The sequence below is a fragment of the Scomber japonicus genome, chromosome 11, assembly GCF_027409825.1.
Source record: "Scomber japonicus isolate fScoJap1 chromosome 11, fScoJap1.pri, whole genome shotgun sequence".
Lineage (NCBI taxonomy): Eukaryota > Metazoa > Chordata > Actinopteri > Scombriformes > Scombridae > Scomber > Scomber japonicus.
In genome coordinates this window covers 22,178,835-22,200,591 of record NC_070588.1, presented here as the reverse complement: position 1 = coordinate 22,200,591, position 21,757 = coordinate 22,178,835, and the positions used below count along the sequence as shown (strand labels likewise).

At 42.6% G+C, this 21,757-nt stretch overlaps 2 protein-coding genes across 7 annotated transcripts in view; both read left to right on the top strand.

Annotated features, from left to right (window-relative positions):
- Positions 1-11,525, top strand: part of LOC128367518 (BCL-6 corepressor-like) — a 102,380-nt gene extending 90,855 nt beyond the window's left edge. For all 6 annotated transcript variants that reach the window (XM_053328088.1, XM_053328090.1, XM_053328087.1 and 3 more), the window contains 6 exons: positions 62-346; positions 6,387-6,553; positions 7,309-7,454; positions 9,827-9,904; positions 10,112-10,265; positions 10,365-11,525. In XM_053328088.1, the coding sequence (XP_053184063.1) occupies positions 62-346; positions 6,387-6,553; positions 7,309-7,454; positions 9,827-9,904; positions 10,112-10,265; positions 10,365-10,719 (1,185 nt within the window). In that variant the 3' untranslated portion in view covers positions 10,720-11,525. The remainder of the gene's footprint in view (positions 1-61; positions 347-6,386; positions 6,554-7,308; positions 7,455-9,826; positions 9,905-10,111; positions 10,266-10,364) is intronic.
- A 3,890-nt stretch (positions 11,526-15,415) lies between these two features.
- atp6ap2 (ATPase H+ transporting accessory protein 2) lies at positions 15,416-20,624 on the top strand. Its single transcript, XM_053328512.1, has 9 exons — positions 15,416-15,496; positions 16,976-17,106; positions 17,244-17,372; positions 17,557-17,652; positions 17,755-17,892; positions 18,079-18,132; positions 18,231-18,380; positions 18,475-18,594; positions 19,697-20,624. The coding sequence occupies exons 1-9, from the start codon at positions 15,421-15,423 to the stop codon at positions 19,889-19,891; spliced, it is 1,089 nt and encodes a 362-aa protein (XP_053184487.1). The 5' UTR covers positions 15,416-15,420; the 3' UTR covers positions 19,892-20,624.
- The last annotated feature ends 1,133 nt before the right edge of the window (positions 20,625-21,757 follow it).

The following is a 21,757-nucleotide window of genomic DNA, read 5'->3' as shown; positions in this document are numbered from 1 at the left end:
TGTGTCCCGTCTGCTATGTGGCAGCGGCTCTAACACTCTCCCTCTCTCACTCTCTCCACAGCTGAGTGAGCAGCGAGGCGCTCCAAGGAAGAGAGCCGCCTCTCCTAATCATTATCCCTGCTCTCCAGTCAAGCCCTGCTCCCCCGCCGCGCTCTGCCCGCCTTCCCTCCAGCCCCAGGCAAACGGCAGAGCAGGCGGTGTCCCACCAGAGGCAGCCGGGGTGCACAGGACCCCCCCTGCCGAGGCCCCCGCGGTGCGCCCTATCCCGCCAGAGGCTCGTCGACTGATCGTGAACAAGAACGCCGGAGAAACTCTTCTCCAGAGAGCTGCGAGGCTGGGCTACGAGGTAATGCCCCCCCACACCTCCCCGTGCTCCTTATCATTTTCTCTCCTATGCACTTCATCATCTCATTCAAATATTTTGCTCTTCTTTAAATTGAGCTCATTTTCTCCCCCTACTTTGTTCCTGTCTGTGACTTTGGTGCACATCTCCTTTTTTCAAAATTGTCTCTCTCCATCTGATTCTTGTCTTGCATCTGTCCTATTCTTCCTCTTCCTAGATCCCTCTTTTGGTTTTCTATCATTCCCTTCTATTTCACCGTTACTCATGCTTTCTTCTCGCCATACTCCATCTTTTTTCCTCCTCTTGCCTGCTACTCTGTCTTTCTCTCTTAGGTTTCCGCTCCCTCCCTCCCTCCCCCCCTCTTTCCTCTCAGCACTCTTTCTCTTCCTCTCTTTGTGACTCAGATTGTCGTTGGCACCCCTCCTCCTCCTCCTCCCCGCAAGCGCACACACACTTCACCACCACCCCCCCACCCCCTCGCCTCCCCTCCTCTTGCCTCGCTCCGCTCTCACATCTCATTAATTTTCCGTGAGGCGAAGTGTGACACACACTCACACACACACAGACACACACGCACATGCGTGCGCAGACAGCATGAGGGATCGGTGGGATCATTATACGGAGACTGATGCTCGCTGCCTCTCTAGCATCGGGACTTTTTTTTTTTTTTTTTCCTCTTTCTTTGTGTGTCGCTGCCGATCGTTCGCTCCTAAACCAGATCCTCTCATTCTCCGCACATACTAGAAAGGATGAGACTGGTGTATATTCTGCTGGATCTCTCAACTCCCATTGCTCTGAAAGCTTTTAATTAAAGTTGGATGGCCCTCTGTCTCGTTCTCCCTCATCCCCTGTGTTTCTGTTCGTGGGCCTAAATGTTCTCCCCTTGTTGACAGATTTTACAAATTGATTTATTGATCCAAGTGGTTTTTATGCCACTTGAGCTGCATATTGTGCTGTGCGTGTCCACTCTGCTGTCTTTTTGTGTGAGTGTGTGTGTGTGTGTGTGTGCGTGCGTGTGCATGATAATTTTTATCACCAGCAGAGGTATCTTCACAGAACTGTAAATAGGTGTGGGTATCTTTTGTTGCTCATTAACCGGTTGCTTTATGGTTGTGTGTGTTTGTTGTACACATTTATGATGATGAGGTGTGTGTGTGTGTGTGTGTGTGTGTGTGTGTGTGTGTCCGTGATTATGTGTGTATGTGTGAGTCAGTGGGAGCAAGCAAGAGTGTGAATGAGAGGTAAGCACTGGGAGTATAATCGCGTTCTAATGGCCCTCTAATGTGCCGTGGTGACTGTGGTTAGCAGTGGCGGCGGCTGTTTTTCTCCCTCTCTCTCTCGCTCTCTCTCTCTCTCTCTCTCTCTCTTGCTCTCGCTCTCGCTCTCTCTCTCTCACACACACACACACACACACGCACACAGGGTGCAGCGCAGCAGCAGCAGGGTTCAGTCAGCCGTGCTGGAGAGAAGCTGGCTCGTCTCTGTGATTTATGCGTCTCTCTCGAACGTTTTTTTCCCTCCCTCTCCTTTTTTTTTTTTCTTCATTCCCCCTTCGCATTTTTCCCTTCCTGCGCTCCGCGTGTGGAGAGGGAAAGAGGGAGGAGGGAGGAGAAAACCTGAGACTACACAAACAAGGCGCTGACCGCTGTGCAAACAACACCCCCGCCTTCCCCTTCCCCCTCCCTGCTTCCCTTTCTCTCCCTTTCTCTCTCTCGCTCTCTCTCTTTCTCTCGCTCTCGCTCTCTCTCTCAGGAAGCTCGTCTCTCACTGCCTGTGTGTGATAAGCCTGGGGCAGACCCCTGGGGCTCCCACTCACACACACACACACACACACACACACACGCTCATACACACAAGGACGAGCGAAGAGAGACACACCAATTTATGCATACTGCCTCACACACACACACACACAGTCACACACTCACGCTCTCGCATACAAGCCTGTAGACGCACAGAGCGCTTGTCTCACGCTGGTGTTTTAGCGCCGCAAGCTCTGGGCTTATCACACACAGGCAGAGAGATATGAGGGCCTGAGAGACAGAGGCACGCACACGCGGCTCACATGCTGATTACGAACAAGCACGCACGCACACACACATACACGCACACACACACACACACACACAGAAACACACAAACAGAAATACAAGTTATGACCCAGTAAGCACACGCACAGGCATCCTGACGTGTTCTTCTCCATATGCTGCACAGAGCGACGACACCGCACTTGCCGCTATCGCCCACCCACACAGACCTGCACATGCAAATTCATAATCACCTCATGCGCACACACACAACTCACATTCTACCGTATGAACCCACACTCAGACACACCGAAACGCGCACGGGGAAACACCCAAATGTTACCCAGTAAAGTACATGCACAGGCACCTTTGCGTGTGCAGGCCTGCATATGCGAGTGCAGAATGGCCTTGTGCACGCACACACACACAAGCATGTAATTTCACATGCGCACTATTCTTTGCCATTCCCGATGCCCGGCCGACACTGTGCATATTTCATGTTCGTTTAGTTTTGCGATCCGTGCCTCTGCACATGAAAGCCCACTCTCTCGCTCTTCTTCCCTCCCTCGCTCCCCTTTTATTCTCTCACTCTCCCTCGTCTGACTCGCTCTCTGAGCATTTGAAATGGTAATGAGGGAGAGATTCTGCGGATGTCTTCATCCCTCTCCCTCTCGTGCCGGGGCTTGGGGCCCCTCAGTTCTGCCCATTGAAAGCTCAGATAAAGGTGCAATCTGTCATTTATTCTCCTCACATGAATCACTTCTGATTTTTCCTTCTCAAATCTATGTATGATCCAAGCAAATAGAAAAACTGGATTGCATTTTAAGTACCCAGGCAGACCAGCATCTGTGATCACAGAATTATGGAATTGCTGCTTCTAAAGAGGGGAAGTAAATCTGCAGTGACTTTTCTTGTAGGGTTTAACCTGGGTGAACTTTGACAACAAAACTGATGACATTGACCAATAAACTTGACAGTGCTGATGTTTGATGGAAAGGAGACCATGAATGCATTAAAAGTGCTACAAGATGGCTCCCCGTTCATCCTGAAAGTCCCACTTGTGGAAAAAGTGTGTCGGGGTTAGCACACACACTAGAGTCCTTCTCCAGCAAAGCCTGTTAAGAGAATGCATGTTAAAGACTTCCTCTTGCATGCTGACTTCTGGTTGCTTACCCGTACGCATGAATGAGATAACGATAATTTATTGCTAGGGCTACTTGATACTCATCACATTTTATTGGTCCCTATAACTTATATTCCAATACAAAGAGTCACTTTAGTGTTAGCATCATGTGATCCTACAACGCAGTGCTCTCCCTAGTGGCTTGACAGAGGTACAGAGTCCAAAACTGAGGGAAATCTATCATAATTAGCTGTAATCATTTAATTGTAGCCTATATAACCCTGCTACGCAGGTATGTGCTATCCAAAAGAAACATGGCATGGTCTACAGTCAGATGGGTCAAATTGGACAATAAAATACATTCCCTTTAATTAAACATTCTAACTAATTGTCTATTAACTGGTACTTTAGTTTATTATTTGGTTTGTATGTAGTTGATGAGGATTATAGTAGGTTACCGATTGAGTATTTATTATGAATGTATATTACACATATTATCTCTCTAAGTGTCTTTATTCATAAGTTTGCTAAAAGCTTGTTTGTGCATCAGTGTCAGATTAATTAACAGTGCGAGATTATCCTCTGTTGCCCCAGCACAGCCATTCAAGAAGGAGGCTGCCTCTTTCGCACATGGTTCACTTGTTTAGGCAAGCACTAAACTGTACAGCTTGGACTGCTGGCTCATCATCGCACAGGGAAAGCCACCCGTGATAATGCGTACATATGTATATTTGTGTGTATGTATATATTTGTATGTATGTATGTATGTATGTATGTATATTTGTGTGTGTGTATATTTGTGTATGTGTATGCATACTATACTATATATATATATATTTTTTTTTTAAATAGTATGGTATGCAAGGAGCACACAAGGCAGCACTGCAAGGGGTTAAATGTCTGAGTGATGCATTGATTGCAGGCGAGCGCAGGGAAGCATTCTAGAGAGGGAGATTAGAGGACGGAGGGAGAGAGCTAGAGAGAGGAGGGGGGGCAGTGTCTCATTTTACTGCGGAGGAGTGTCTGTGTGTGTGTGTATGTGTGTGAGTGAGTGTGTCTGGCGGGAAGCCGGGGCTCTCGTGCTAAGCTCCTCGCTCTCTCCCAGCGATATTAAACACGGCTCCGGAGGTTTAGCGCTACACCTCCTCCACAGCCACACACACACACACGAACTCGTCAGTGGCACAAAAATACACATGTGCGCACACACACACATACTCGTAGGCATGCTGCATATCAACACTCTCTACCCGTCAGTCTCTCTAGCACTTGCTCTCATTCGCTCGCATACATACACGCGCACGCACACACACACACACACACACACACACACACACACACAGCTAGTGGAATCCCCCAGAGGGAGCTTCGGCACAGCGCTCCTGAATCTCTCTCCAGCAGGCAAACAGAGTGCTGGCAACGAGCGAAAACCAGTTGGAGCCCCCCCCACACAATCATCCCCATCCCCCCAACACACACACATACACACACACACACACACTCCTCCTCCCCTTCTCTTTTTCTCTTGCACTTCTTCTTGCTCACACTTGCTCACTTCTTTTCTCTCAATCGTGTTTTCCTCTTCTCCCTCTTTCATCATTGTCTTTCCTTCCTCCCTGGCTCAGATCGTCCTCTGTATCACTCCTATCACCACCACCACCACCACCACCCTACCCCCCTCTCCCCTTTTGCACTTCACACTACCACCCACTGCACCCCACCCTTTCATCTCTTGTTATTGTCAGCTGCAGCCCAGAGGACAGCCCCGACAAATTTCATCCACAGATTCGTTTATCAGTCATCTGTTGGGGTGTTGCCTCTCCCTTCTTCCCTTCTTCCGCCCTCTCTAGCCCTCTGCTCATCCCTCTGTCAGTCTGTTTCTCTCCATCATTTGCCTTCCCTTCTCCTTTCCTCCCTCTCCGCCCTGTGCTAAAACGGAGAGAGGGTGAGAGAGAAATAAACACTTGGACAAGACGGAGGGCTAGAATTAGCATAGAAATGGAAGTTTGGAGTCATTCCCCAGGTTCAGATGAGCAGCTCTTGGCACATGACTGTTAGACACACTCATGCACTGTCCTAAGTGTACGAGTCTTGCACACACACAGAAATGCATATATATAGTAAAATATAGAAAAATGTGTTTGATTTCTATTTGTTTGTTCATTGGTCTGCAAATACTCATGCCAAGTTGCATATCGGAACAGATACAAACACATACCCACAGTGTTGAAACGCACACTTGTCAGACTCGGGCATACCCCCATATCAACACACCGTAGGGCTGCTCTCTATCTCTGCTTGCTCTCTGTTTAGTAGCAGCAGACGCCGCTCCAGTCCAATAAAAACCAGTCTGACTACTTAGTGCTGGATCCCCAACTGTCACAGCCCTAGACCAGAGAAAACGCTTCCAGCTCTTGAGCACCTCTATCAAATCTCTTTGTTCCACTTCCATTATGCTGTGTTCAGAGCCCAACCATCGTAACTGGCTGCCACACTGACGTCCAGGCCCAACCATGGCGCGCACACAAATACGTGCACAAGTGCAATCTGGCAGGCTAAATACAGTTGAGTCACACTTGGTCTCCTCAATGTGTTTTGGCGCCAGCTCCAGTATTATGGAGCATTTGTGTGCGAGTGTGTGTGTGTGCGAGTGTGTCTGTGTGTGTCTCCAGCACAGGAACACACTCAGTTCCTCCTTTTCCTAATTTTTCTCCCACAGGAACTGTAAAGGGAACAACTGTTTGCGTATGAGTCTGCTCTGTCTGACTTGTGTTTTTGGTCTTGTATTGCTTGGGTTGTCCCCACACATCCATCCATACACACACACACACACACACACAATCTCACAATCTCACACACTAAACATTCGTCCCTCTGTGTTGGCTCTCTATAGGAGGTAGTGCTGTACTGTCTGGAGAACAGAGTATGTGAGGTGAACCACAGAGACTACGCCGGTTACTGTGCTCTCCATGAGGCATGCGCCCGGGGCTGGCTCAGCATAGTCCAACACCTGTTGGATTACGGGGCCGACATCAACTGCAGCGCACAGGATGGTACCAGGTAAATAAACACACTCTTTCTTACGCACGCACAACCGCAGGAACTTTTGCTTACATAAACACAACTACGCACGGAGCAAACATGTGGCAATTTGTTAAGGGGCAAGTCAGGAATTAGTCATCAGTGTTCATGACTTAGGTTTGCTCATAACAAAATATCTGTGATTTCTTTTTATGTTTTCTTGGCAACAACAGCAATTTGACACATTAGCTGCAGTTTTAAATGGAAAAAGGCTGGTGCTTTCATTGTTGTGTTAAACTGTAAAACTTACAGTTGGGGGTCTGTTCCAGGGACTTGTGCACAGGTCTTAAAAGTGTATTGTGTAGCAGTTTAGCTTTTATTAAACTATTTCCAGATTTAGGTGAGATCATTGCTAATAAGGCTAACAAGCTTATAAATGTATAAATTACATTTTATCTTTTTTCCCACGAGGATAGAGTTTAGGGGAAATCTTAAAAGGGAAAAATGTTTTATGGTACAATACATTGAGTTTCAGTGAATGACAGGTGCTGCCATTTAAAGTATCATCCACAAGGCATTGATTCTCATCAGTGAAACTCTGAATTGAAGTGGACATGGAGAAATACTTTGGGGCTCACTGGGAATAGCAACGTCTGACTTTCTATACAGGAGAACATAGTGTTTATGAAATCTAAAAATTGAGAAACACAAAAAAAGAAGCAGTCAGTTTTCAAAGTATCAGTTACTCCATACTACGAACTGCACATTTACATTTCTGGCTTGTGTGTGTTCAGACCAATTCACGATGCCGTGGAGAATGACCACCTGGACGTGGTGCGAGTCTTGCTGTCCTACGGAGCTGACCCTACCTTGGCAACATATTCCGGCCGTGGCCTTCTCAAGATGACCCACAGTGACAGCATGGAGCGCTTCCTCATGGGTAAGATCCCAAATGGGTTTAATTACAGTCATAGACGCTGTTTAGAAGAGTTCATGCGCAGTGCCAGGGATTAACAAATACAGAGGTCACGAGTTATAGCCCCTGTCCTCACCCCACCCCCTGTGGAAACGTTCAAAGACTAGAGTATAAATCTGCATTTTTGTGAGCTCTCACATAATTACTCAGGACAGTTTCTTCTCAGCTCCAGTCGTCTCATTCAGCCTCTGAACTGAGCCTTATCAAGCAGAAACAGTTAAGTTAAAAATGATTTCCTGACTATAAAAAAGTGAAGACTAGAAGACATGAGTCAGATGTTCCTTAGGAAATGATGTCCATCCGAAATAGTATTAATTTGTAATTATCCGAAAATTGGAATAATACATCTGCTGTACTCAAAAACAGCAATCACATGCAGGATTCATGGATTAGGATGGATGGTTTGTCGAGTTTAAAAATAGACCTTCAACAGGCTTGTATAGTAAACGCCAAGTTTCAAATCTAAACACACTGTAGGTTACACAAAAACCTCTAAACATCACCTGATAATTGCTGTTTTTAATGCCTCACATTTATAATTCACTCTTTTGCAATAAGTATAGCAGTAGTAAAAGTTCCACCCCCAGTGCAGACAAACTGTAATGCAAAGGCCAGAACGTTTGTAGTTAAAACCTTAATATTCAAATTATGACATTGTAATTTTTTAGAAAAGCAGTAAATGAAAAGTCTAGGAGATAAAAGGCTTTTCTAGACAGCAGGTATGCTAGTGAGTGGATACTGAAAAGGGGCAAGAGTAAACTGTTGAGTCAGTCAGTCAGCAACATCCAGTTTCCAAAAAGCCCCCAATGCTTGGCTCGTTCACCGTTCTGTTCTTTCAACGCTGTGACCTCTGTGCAACCTGTTGGTATGAGTCCCTCTTCGTAAATCCTCATCCTCCACCTCCCCACCGCCGCTAGACATGTCACTCTCCGTCATCCCATTCTCCCTCCGGCACCCACCCCCCCATCCCCCCACTCCCCCCTCCCAACCACCTGTTAGACAGGGAGTTTCAGCCCGCCGGGGTGCGTGCTGTTGCCTCTGAGCTCCTCTATCTGGTTACTTAGCAACGCCAACTGTGTTTGCTCAGCGTACGTGAGGAAATGGGCTTCGCTCTGGCTGGAGACTCTGCTTTTGTATGCATGTGTGTATGAGCGTTTGAGTGTGTCTTTTCACAAGGCTGCCACGCTACGGGTCTGACGCCGTCCTGTGTTTGGGGTGTGTATGTTAAGGGGGCTTCGTCTAAATGTTTGCAGTGAAGTCAGGACAACACAAATGAGTCTGTGTTATGGAAAGCATGCACTTGAGTACACAGACACACACACACACACTTCCTCCAAAGCCGGCTATATCACACAAACGGCTAAATACTTAAAACCAATCACCTGAGACACACGCGGGAAACGAACAGGTGTAAGTTCACGGTCGTCAGAAGGGTGAGCAGGTTTAGTGCGAACGGGAGATTCATATGTAGACAGCTGGAAAGATGGTGTTGAATTTTGAAAAGAGCGTAGATGGATAGATCGATGCCTGCTAGATTGACAGAGCGGGGGAGAGAGGGAGATGGAGCACCGGAGAAAATGAGTGAGAGCGAGCGATTGCTGCCCTCCCTCCACCTGGTCCCACTCATCTGGAGGCCGTTAATCCCTCCAAACACACGCCAGACGCCCCACGCCTCAGCACTGGCACAAAGCCCGGCTCTCACTCTGCGAATGTGTGTTTGTGTGTGTGTGCTCGTGCGCGCTGAATACACACTTTGCTCTCGCTGTGTGTGCTTATCCAGCTCCCTCTGCTTGTTTGTTTCCAGCTTGCTCTGTGTGTGTGTGTGTGTGTGTGTGTGTGTGTGTGTGTGTGTGTGTGTGTGTGTGTGTGTGTGTGTGTGTGTGTGTGTGTGTGTGTGTGTGTGTGTGTGTGTGAGTGTGAGTGTGAGAGAGAGAGAGTGTGTTTATGTGTGAGTGTGTGTGAGTGTGAGTGAGCAAGCGCACGCAGCAACTGTGTGTGGTTCTTGTTTGATTCCTGGCAGCCGTCTGTAGCCCTGGTCTGAACAGAGCCAGCTCTAACCCAGCGGAGACAGTCGCTCTCCTCCCCCGTGGTACAGCCGCTGGCCCCTGACCATCAGCCCCCCCGCCCCCCACCACCACCCCAAAAAAACATTTGCTCTGTTTGTTTCTCTTTTCTCTCTTGACACAGCCCCTCCTCCTCCTCCTCCTCTATTTTTCTGTGCTCTTTATTCATTTTTTTCTGCTGTAGTCTCCAAGGGCAATTGTATTTGCCTCGTTGCGTGTCCCCTGGGCTCCGGCTCTTGAATAACATGCTTCGCTCCTCTCCTCTCTCCATAGATTATTTTGCTGACCTTCAGGGCCGCTCAGACGATGACCCAGGGCTTTATTGGGAATTCTATGGCAGCGCTGTATGTGGTGAGTACTGATCAGCATCGTGTGTGTGTGTGTGTTTGTGTGTGTGGATTTTAGTGCCTTTTTAAAGTCTTTATTTTTCATCTCCTTTGCCATCGAGCTCAGAGTGAAATGTTTCCATGTCAGACTTTTATTGTTTACATTTCTGCATCTTTTATGATAATGTGAATGCTCATTAAAATGAACCAATTTTTTTTTGTTTGGTTTCAGAGTGTGGCGAAGAAGGCGGTGTTTATGACATCCTGGCTGATCCCCCAGGCCCAGATGATGATGACGACGATGACAAAAGAGAGGTGTTCGAATTTGAGTTCTCTGATCGACCTCTGCTGCCTTGCTACAACATCCAGGTGTCCCTCTCCCAGGGGTGAGCTTTTGTCACAAGAACACACGCACCTTTTTACGTATTTGCGTCTGCCTGTCTGTTGGCTCTTATTCTTTAACACTGATTGATTTTCTCTTTTAGGCCAAGGAACTGGCTGCTGCTGTCTGATGTTCTCCGCCGGCTGCGGATGTCAGCTCGTGGCTTCCGACAGGCCTTCCCACACATGGAGGTAGTAACGGTGGCTGAGGCGGAGTTTTACCGGCAAGCGTCTTTGTCGCAGCTCTTCTCCTGCCCGGAGGAGCTGGAGAGCTTCCAACCGGACAGCAAGGAGCTGCTAGATCTGGTTGAAGACAGTGCCGAGCTGGCCGCGATGCTGGGCTCCACGCTGGAGTGTCTGGACGACCGCTGGGAGCACTCGAGGGACAAACTGAAGGACAAAATCAAGGCTGTTGGGCAAGTTGGGCTCATCCTGACTCCTGGACCAGCTAAACACTGACCTTGATCCTTACCGAGAATCAACCCGGGGTCATGATGATATGCCTTAGCCTGACCCGTACTTCGGCCTCGATCTGGACCAGCACTGGTGCACTGTACAGATGGACTGACCTGCTGGCTGACCAGGCTGCTGAAACATTTTCCTGTGTTAACTGAGGATCAAGTTTGAGCCTCAATAGACTTAATAATGGTCTTATTTTTATAAATTAATATATGTATAAATAAATAAATAAATATATAAAATATATATATATATATTAAAAACAATATCCAGAGATTTTTTTTCTTTTGGATGTTGCTCATGACTCCCCTCTGAAAGCTTTTGTATGACAACAGAGTGTTGTCAGCAACTGGATGGAGCGTGTGAGCACGCAGCACATTGTGCATGTGTGTAGCTGTACAGGATAGTACTGAGACTGTGCTATTGAATGTGGTATTTGTGTTTATAGGAAGCACATGATGTCCTGTTTTTTTGTGTTTTTTTTCACTCCTCAGACTTCAGCACTGGCTTAAGCCTGAGAGGCTATTTTGTTGTATCTTTTTTTTTTTTGGTTCAAGTTGTGCTTCCTGTTTAGTCTGTAATTTAACATGCAAAACTACAAAATTGTTTGTATAATAAAGTTTTAAGATAATGTTGATATTCACCCTTTGGCAAAGAGCTTGTATATAACAGTGAGGCTACTGCAGTAAAGTAATTTTTGGTGTGTTCATTTTTGTTTTAACTTTGTAATTAAAATATCTCATAATTTGTATTTATATTTTACAAAAGAAGTTGCTTTAAAATAAATATACAAACTGCAAGATGAAGTACGTGTTCTGCTCCTTATTTTGTCAGTGTTGAATTCATTAGCATCTTCAGAGCCAATGTCTTGTCGGCTGCCTGTCAAATTTAATCTTCTTGCTAGTTTATATGCAACTCCTGCTTGTCATTGAGATGTGAACACCAACACAATCCTATATTGCCATCTTTTGGAATATTTCTGTATTGTAGTTGTCATGCAATTTATATCTGCAGTCATGACGGAACAACTCACCGACTTCAAGCTGCTGTCTTGGTGTGTTGTGAAGCTTGTGGATTGCAGCTTACAGCGCCCTCCAGTGTTCACAACTATACATTGAATGTGAATTTATTGGGGCTTCAGTATTAAATCCCCACGTTTGAGAAGGATTTTAAAAAGCCACACTGATTACATAATTATTGAATATGTCATTTTATCTGCATCAAGCAGGGTTAAAAGTGAGCCCCAAGTTTGCTGAGTGCCACCTTTTCATAATATCAGAGATAAATATCAGTTATTATTATGGTTATCTACTCCTTTGTCAAAATGTAGTTTTAAATGATAAGTGTAGAGATTTTTTCTATATTCAAATTTCATGAAAAGACTGAAACCAACAATGAATTGATCCTAAGAAATGTCTAGCCAAATATTAAGCCAAAACTTTATATAGCTCATTCCTTTTGCAGCCAATGATCTCAATTGTTGTCCAAAATCTATTAAGACCAAACAATTGAACCACATTGTTGCAGTCAGTGATATGCTCCTTCATTACAATAAACATGGGTGCTGCCATAAATACTCTCCTCTGCACAAAATCCACAGTTGGAAATAGTCCTCAGGCAATACATAATTTATTTCTGTTTCATAAAAACAACAGCGCCACGATCTTTTTTGAATATATATATATACTTTTTTGAATATCTTTCTCTCTCTATATATATATATATATGTGTGTGTGTGTCTGTCTATGGCTTTTTTTTATGCTACAATGGGAAGAAATTGGCACATGACCAAGTTATTGTGGACAATCACAAAAAATATAGATTACCACCAGCCTTATACTTTAAAAGATTTATTTTTCATTTGACATTGTGCTTACATGGATACATTTTTGAAAAAAATTCAGTTGAATTAAATCACAACAACCTATTCTGAGACAGCAAAACCTGGGGTCCCTGGTTAATATCTTGGGCTCCAGGTGCCCCTAGCTTTAGAGGGTGACTGGGTACATAAACAATGCACAGAGAGTGGGAGGAGTGAGGGTTCAAGGGGACTGCCCCATAGCTGCCTAGTGGGTTAATCCAGCCATGGTCTGCATCACATCCTGAATTTGCTGTGAGGGTATAGATCAACCCCTTGATCTTTTTTTTTCACGTCAATGTGTCCAATGAGGCACTGATGACCTGGACATGAACGGTTTTTGAGGACTACTGTCCACAAACATGTCAGTCTGAAAAGGTCTGAAGAATGCACAAAATGAACAGCAGTGTGTCAGCATTACAATCTGGCCAAGCTTCAACAAAAATGATGACTGAACCAAAGCAGATAGACTCCAAACTAAATTCCCAACTGCCCGACCTCTGCAGAGTGGGTGCTGGGCCAAAATTCAAGTGGGGTTTTGTTGATCCACACTGTGACAATGGAGCTTTTACAGAAGGACATGTGCAATCCAGCCCTTCAGGCCATAAATGAATCTCTGGAGAAAAGCTCTGAAGAAAGAGAGAAAGCTGATTAAAATCATCTGGCTCCAGGATGCTTTCAAGACCTTCTTTTTATGTCGAAAAGATTTCTAAAAATGGGCAACATGAATACTTGTTTTCAAAGAGCTTTGCAGAGTCAGAGATTTAGCTTCCCTCTCTCTGTGCTGAGAGGTAAAGGTTGAATGGTATCCAGCTAAAGGTCATGGAGTGACAAGAAGCTGTCGGACAGTTAACGGAGATGCTGAAAAGGGGAATTCAGCCTCTCAAACCTCAATCTGTCAGCTCAAATGCTGAAGTCAATGTCATATTCTGAGAGAGGAGGTGCAGGAGGGTCATCGTCAAGAGCTTTTCTCATCCGTGTTTCCTGAACAGCACAATGCAATTTTAGAGAGGAAGGCTTGGCTCTGACAATAAGCTTCTAATTGTACCTAATGTACCTAAATATTTAGTTTGTGTGCATGCTGTATTTTGGTAGTTATTTTGTAGCTCATGGAATTTTTCAGTACCTATTTTTTAACATGTTGTAGAAAAATACAAAGTGAATTCACTGATGTATAACGTATGACAGATTTCTAAAAGTACTGTGGAAATTGTCAGAATATCAATTACTTTATCTGTGCAAAAATAATTATATTCTGCTACTGCTTGTCCATCCACATAAAGGCTCTGAAGGACTTTATACCAGACAATTTAGACTGAGTACTTTAAGAGCATGAACATTTGAACTAGAGGTAGATTTGAGCCCATGCCCAATACTGCAGCAAAACTGTCTTAATGTTCCCTTGTGTTGTGTTGAAGGTGCCTTAATGAAAACAGCCTTTCTATTGGAGTGTTTGTGGCATACCAAATGAGAAGATTTTTTTTGCCACATTTGTCCTGAAACTAAAAAACTCCATAAAAGATTCAGTTGGGCTAGTGAAGAAAATCCAACATAACAATGAAATTAAACATGTTTATTCTGGATGTCCCATGAACAGCACCTGTGATAGCTGAGGGACATCCTCTGAATTAAAAAAACACTCAACAGACATTATTTAAATAAAAGTATAGCACAAGCCATGAACACTGTCCTGCCATATGTTTACAATGCCATTCTCATAACAAATACTTACAACAAATACTCTAACTCATATTTAATTAGTACATGCTGACATTTTTCTTAGTGTGTTTTAATATATTTTAACAATATTATATTACAATATATTTTGACTATATTGTTCCTTACTATGTGTATATGTCTATGTGTGCCCCTTGATGAAGCCTATTTTCGTTGCGTATGTGCCTGCACAATGTGTATAACATGTGAATTGAATTGAACATGCATAGAACAAAACATCAATTAGGCTATATAAACTAGTTTGATTAATTTCAATACAACACAGAAGTCTAATCTTACATACATCAAAACATGCACACATCTATACATAAATATGATGGTCAGATGGTATAATTCACTCTTATTTAAACACTGGACTCTCACATGGCTTTAACTCATGGATGTATTCAGTGTTGGGGAATAACTAGTTACATGTCATGGTACTACGTAATTGAATTACAAAAAAGTAATTAAATTACAATTACTTATGAAAATGTTGATGATCACAAAGTGGATAACATCTGAAGTCAGACCTTTAACATTTTGCTCAGGAGAAGGGTTTTTCCCTCGTTTATAGTATTTAACATTACTGAACACATATATTGCTGTTCTTATTTATTTGAAAACAATATATTTTTTAATTTTGTAAATGAATCATGATTTGAACCTTATTTGGAACATATGTGGGCTTAACTGGTTCAAATTAAGACCACGCCAGACTTTTGACTTTTTTCATAAAATATCCAATCTTATTTTATATGCCAAAATCTACATGAACTATTGAATACATTTACAAATGAGAGATAAACCTCACTTATACATCATGTCAGTATTAATGAAAAACACCTGAATTTAGATTTTGGTGGGTTTACTTTACCATTTGAAAACATGTGTTATAAAATGAATCTAATCTAATTGAAAAGTAATCAAAAGTAATAAGTAACATCACTTTGATTAAGTAATTGAAAGTTACATTACTTACATTTTAAATAGGATAATTATTAAATTTCTAAAGTAACCTTCCTTCCCAACCCTGGCTGTATTATCCATGCTCTTCTTCACGTCGTTCTTTGCAGCAGAGCGTGGTGACGTCAGGTCAGCTGATCTCTGCTGTAGAAAGGAGAAAGATGTCGCTTACAAGCTGGAGAAGGATGGCGGCTGTTATCTCCGCGGCGGTTGTCCTCTGCTCTCTCCTCACAACTGGTAAGAAACGTGCAAAGATAATTATTTGTAAATCGCTTCTAAGAAAGAAGCCTCCTCGTGCCATGAATCTAATATAACAGGCTCATATATCGTATTTGCGGATGACAGGTCGCTAACCTAGCTAGGACATCGTTAGCATCGCCGTGTAGCTTTAACTTACTGACATACTCTTATGTTCGTTGTGATAATGTCATATATGTTCATGGAGACGGTCAATTTATAATATAATGTAATGTAATCTTGCTGTACTGGCAGTATAGGATCCTTGAATTATCTTGGTTTAACAGTAACACTCGGGTTTACAGCTGAAGAGTCATTCGTTAGTCTGCTAACACTTAGCAAGTACTTAATGACAGCAGAGAGGATGACTCTGTAGGTTTTTCTCCCTAGGAAAAGGTTCAGAAATTCGTCGAGGTCACAAAAAGTTGATAGAAGAAGGGCACTAATTTTTATTCTTAGTAGCTGGTTCCTAATTCACCGAAGAGTGGTATGTCATGTGACACGCTGTTCCTCTTTAACATTCATCACCAGCGTCCTGTCACGAGTTTATGCCTCCATTCACCGCCTAGTAATGCTAAAGGGTTATTTATACTGAGAGCTATGAAGTCCAGTCAGACTGTAGATGATGAAGCTGCTGCTGGTATTCCACATGTGATGTGTCTTAACATCACAGTGTTAATGCATTGTACAGCTACACTGACAGAAGTGTCTTTACATTAACCCCTACTGTAGCAAAGCAGGAGCTGAGGAAGAAAAGAGTGTTGTTATTATTATTTTTATTGTTATTCCTATTATTCTTAAATGAGATATAACATTTTTTTGTATTATTGGTTAATATTAATTAAATTTTTTTAGTGTTACCATGTTTTTACTATTATTTTTATTTTTCAAATTGTATGTTTTTATGTTTTTTTGTTTCCAATTCTTACTGTTAAATCTTTGTTTTATGTAAAGCACATTGAGTTGCCATTGGGTATGAAATGCGCTATATAAATAAAGCTCCCTTGCCTTGCCTTAAGTAGTAACAGTGGATGACGCTGAATTGCCTAAATGCTCAATTCAGATATCTGTAATCATACTATTTCAATATACAGGTATGTAGTTACTACTTTTTTTTTTTTTTTTTTTTTTACGTTTGAGCTTCTCTGTGCAGAATTAAGTATGTGCAGAGTTTGACACCAGTAGGCCATCTTCACATTCATCTGCTGAAAGTCTCTGAACTCATTGAAAATGTGATTTGAAGGGAGGTGGGGAGCCCACAAGCATGCTTTGTTATGTCTCAAATAGTTTGGAGCCAGTTGAAATGTTAAAAGTACAGTGGTTCCACAAAAGAAACACTGTTACCAAGCTCACTTTGTCATTCATTAATCCCCACAATAGTCTTCTCTATGGTGGACAATAAAAAAAGAGAAAAGTCTGCACTGTTGTTTTTTTCCATGTATCTGTTTTGTTTGACCGTCAAATCCATTTTCCTCACAGGTGTCCATGGAGACAGCTTAACAGTGCTGCAGAGTCCAGAGTTTGTGTCCTTCGAGAAAGGAGAGTGGCCTGTCTCTGGAGAGAAGATCCCTGACCTGGTGGCTTTAACCATGGGCTTCTCTGTTCAAGAGGTTATTATTTTGGAGAATGTTCCACATTTTTAATTTTAGATGTTATTATTCATGTGTTTTGCAGAAGTAGCTCATGATTCACTATGGCTGTATGGTTGTGCTAGTCTAGCTTTTACAATGTGTGTTTATTTGTGTAGGATCTGTCCTGGCCAGGCCTCAAGGCTGGTCCGTTGTTCCAGCGTCCCCGGGCAAATGTGCTGGTGGTAGTCAGAGGAGTGGATAGCCTGGCCCTGCCTCAGAGTGTGGCTTCTTATCCCCTGGAGAACGTGAGTTAGACAGACTGTTATACTGCTTTGGTTTACATTGATAAGAGAAACAAATCTTTGGGAAGGGTTATTATACCACTTCTGTACATCAAATGTATGCCTTGGTGTCAATATTACTTAAAGTGTGTCTGTAAGTTGAATGAGTCAGCTTAGTTTGTCAACGACTCATCTTTTTCCCCTCCAGCCGGTGCCCTTCACCTTGGATAGTGTGGCAGAGACAGTGCATTCTCTGTTTGCTGAGGACACACCTGTAGTGCTGCAGCTGGCCCCTAGTGAAGAGGTAATGAAAATACACTGAGCTTGAACACGGTATATTTACCTTTTGTGACATGTCTCTTAGGGTGCTCATGTGTTCTTATTATCTGTCTGTTGTTTATCTCAGAGGCTGTATATGCTGGGTAAAGCCAACGCTGTGTTTGAGGATCTACCAGTAACTTTGCAGCAGATCCGTGCCCGTCTCTCTCAGGATGGCTCTGTGCTGGCTTCTCTGCCCCTCAACTCACTCAGCCGAAATGCAGAGGTCACTTTCTAGCAGTACTATACTTTTTCTAACAGATAGCAACATCAACCAGTATCTCTGGGGCTTTTAGCACTAAAGTGATTGAAACATTGATTGTGATTGAATTTATGTCCCTGAATTTCATCATGTGGAGGACTTTTAGGAGGAGTCTTTCCTGTCTTACTTCTTTACTGTTCTGCTCCCTAGGCTGATTTGCTCTTCTTGTCTGAGGTCCAAGTACTGCATGATATCACAGCTCTGGTAAGTTGTCCAGTTTTGCAGCAATTTCCTTTTCCTCCTGAAAATGTGAGTTTTCCTTGCAGTGTGACATAGATGTTTGTTGTATGTCATCCCTGTAGCTGCAGAGACACAGGCATTTGGCCAAGGACCACTCCCCTGACCTGTACTCCTTAGAGTTGTCCGGCCTGGAAGAGCTGAGCCGGGTCTACGGCCAAGACTCGCCCCAGTACCGTGACGCCACTGCTATTCTTGCTACTGTCCTGCAGAAGGTAAAGATAAGATCACAGAAATTATCAAGAAAACCTCCTCAAACATTGATTTAACCTCTATAACCACTTTGTTTTTGTTTTTTTCCCACTATAGTTTGGAGAGGACGTGTATGGTCTCTATGGCAACAGTGCTGTAGTGGAGGTTGTGACAGTGAAGACCTTTGAGGCTCCTTTGACCAGGAAGTCCCGTTCGATTTTGGAATCCAAACAGATTGTAAGTCTGAGACCTGCTCTTTAAGTGTTCACCAGACCGACATTAAACGTTAGCTCGACTGTTCCAAAAGAATAATTATACACTTATTCATTGGGACTAACAATTCATTAAACTAATGGATGACTCAAATGTGAGGTCCACACCCTTTCTGTCAGTGAAGCCAGAATAGATATTACAAACAAATCTCAGTGTAACACAATAAAACCAAAAAAGTCTGATGATTCCTTGAAGCTTTCAGTACTTTGCAAATAGATAAATCTTTGGTGTTTGGACAGGGGACATTCTCAGATGGAGTTGTTGTAATTATATAAAATGTCTTCATGGGAGAAGTTATAATTGTTGACAAATATTGTACATTAATAAACACTCAAAATTGGCCTTACGTGTGCTTACAACATGCATAATAAACCATTTATTAAATGTTTATATAGTACTTATAAATGCTAAATAGGGAGACCACTAATGGTTTCAGTCAATTGGAAATGGCAGTATATGAAGAGGTGAAGTACTTGGATGGGACGCTACTTCTTTAATGTGTTATATTACAAAGCACCTTTTAAAGAATATAAACACAGTTACTGCAGGGAAAATAATTAAAGCTACAGCCCGATCACATACCGTCCCTGGCTGTAGTGTTGTAGTGGCGTTATTAAGGGGTGAAATCTGATGCTGAACTATAAAACAAAAACCTACTTCTCTATAGCAGCACGGCCATTAACCCTTCTTTGTCGAGCATAAAACCCAGTTCTAGTCAATCATGGTTTTTATGACTTCGGTCTGGAACCAAGGAACGCTTTGATCATTCAGTCTAATAAAATAGGGAAGGGGAAGGGGGTGGGCGTCCTGCAGAGACAGTCCTGATTGACCAGTTAATGCGTGTTATCAGATGTTGCCCCGACCCCCCTTCCTTCTCTCACACCCACTTCCTGTGTGTAAGAGGTCAGAAGGTCAGAGGACTGGCATGGGGAACAGACTATATGCACTCACTCACCTTTTAAGAAAAGCTATTTAAATTTGATGCATTTAAACAGATTAATGATTATGCTTATTTAAGTTGCACATTTTTTTGCATTGACTCTCTGATGTTGTCATTTTATTGCAGAGTAACCCAGACAGTCCTTACAACCTGGCCTACAAGTACAACTTCCAGTATGCTGTGATCTTCAATATTGTGCTGTGGCTGATGATCGCTCTGGCTCTTGCCGTTATTGCCATCTCCTACAACCTGTGGAACATGGACCCTGGATACGACAGCATCATCTATAGGATGACCAATCAGAAGATCAGGATGGACTAAATCCTGAGCATTAACACTCCATCTGTCCTAGTAGAGCCCTCTAGTGAATGTTTGTGTTTTTGTGTGAGGTCTCGTTTAGTGACAGCTTTATGGGGTGGAGGGGTGGAGGGGTGGAGGGGTGGGTGTAATACTGAATCATCTTTTTGTTTACAATGCTGGTATGATAATTGACAAAAAATATCATAATTACAGCTACGGCTCTTCATTTAGTCTACGTAAAGAGGTTAAACGTCATCATCCACTAGTGTATAAATTGGGAAAAAAATCAGTGTTCCTCCCTTCAACTCCATGGCTCACATCATTCCTTATAACTTCAACTCCTCACTAACTACCTTTCTTTTTTTTCCCCTGATGATTGCAACTTGTTTTTTTATTTGTAAAAAAATATTGTGATGTTATGAAAGAATGAGTTTGTCTGATTTCTGTGTGAAGTTGTTGTGCTTGTCTTGCTGTGTGAAACTTGTTTTAAGTTAAATGAAATGTATGTGTATATATTGAAAATACAAATACAAATGTATGAGGAACTGCTGTACTGTTATTGTGAAAAGAATTGTGCAGTGTTTATTCCAGGTTATTCACTCTGCTTCAATTCCATATGGTAAAGACATATTGGATAGCAGAAATACTTGATTATAGTGTTGGTTGTTGAGATTGGATAGGAATAAATGAAGAATAAGTAAGATTAAACTGCAATATAATGCCTGATAATAAATTATTACATGGATTGGCCACACATTGTTGTCTTGCTGAAGCAGTCTTCTTTCTTGTCTTGTCTGACAGTGGATGAGAGGGGAAATGACAAAAAGCAGAAGTTGAGTCATGAGTAAAGCTGTATCTTAGGCTCCCCTAGTATATTTGAATTTCTTAGAAAGGAACTACCCCGTATTGGTATTTAACTAAATTGTTACAAAGTTTCCTGGAAAGGACTACATCCTTTCTTTGTCACTAATTATAGGGAAGTATATAATTGATACATTTTACAATTAAATACTTGTAATTGATTACTGGTAGTGTACACTGGTAGTTAGTGTACAGTGACTCAGCTGAATATGTAGTTTCATGTGGAGTTTCTCTATAGGCAAGCGTATATAGATAAAGAACACAGTTGCCAATTTTAATTAAAAAAGGATCACTTGACTGAGAAAGCGATCAATCATTCAGTGACTTCACGAGAAGCTCTTCAGGATATTAGGTGTTGGATCACGCTGGGAGAAATTTCAAAGTTGCTATCATTTGTAATGAAAAAGTTAGAATTAAAGTCTAAGCAAATGTAAAATAAAAATATTTTGACCAGTGGTCTCTAGAGGTCACCCACCTCTGACCATACTGCGCTCATAATATGATGAAGAGGTCAGTGGAGCTGCAGTGCTTGTGATGCTCTCAGAAACAACTGTACACCTGATGGCTCCTAATGTTCAATCACACAGGACATTGGGATCAATTCAGTAGAAAACTATAATTTGCAATAATTGTATTTTTGCATGACACAACAATAAGACACTGTTGTGGATGATAAAATAAGCTCTACACAGTCAACATTTATTCAGTCTAAAAAGAATTTTACCACCAGACACACATTTTAAACAGTGACTAAGCTCCATTGAGGTTTAATTTAGATTTGACTTGTCATAGCAAAAAACACACATGTGTAATTAACACTATTAATGATGATTTGATTCCATTCAAGCAACCTAGTAAACCATGCCAGTGATCACCTAACAGCCTTATCATTGTTATTAATTACATGTGTATAAAAAAGGTTTATTTATTTAGCATGACATTATTAAAAAGGTAAGTTGGTAAAGTCAAGTATAATTTTATTAAGAAAACCATGTCAGCAGCAGCCTGAGCAGCACAGAGACACAC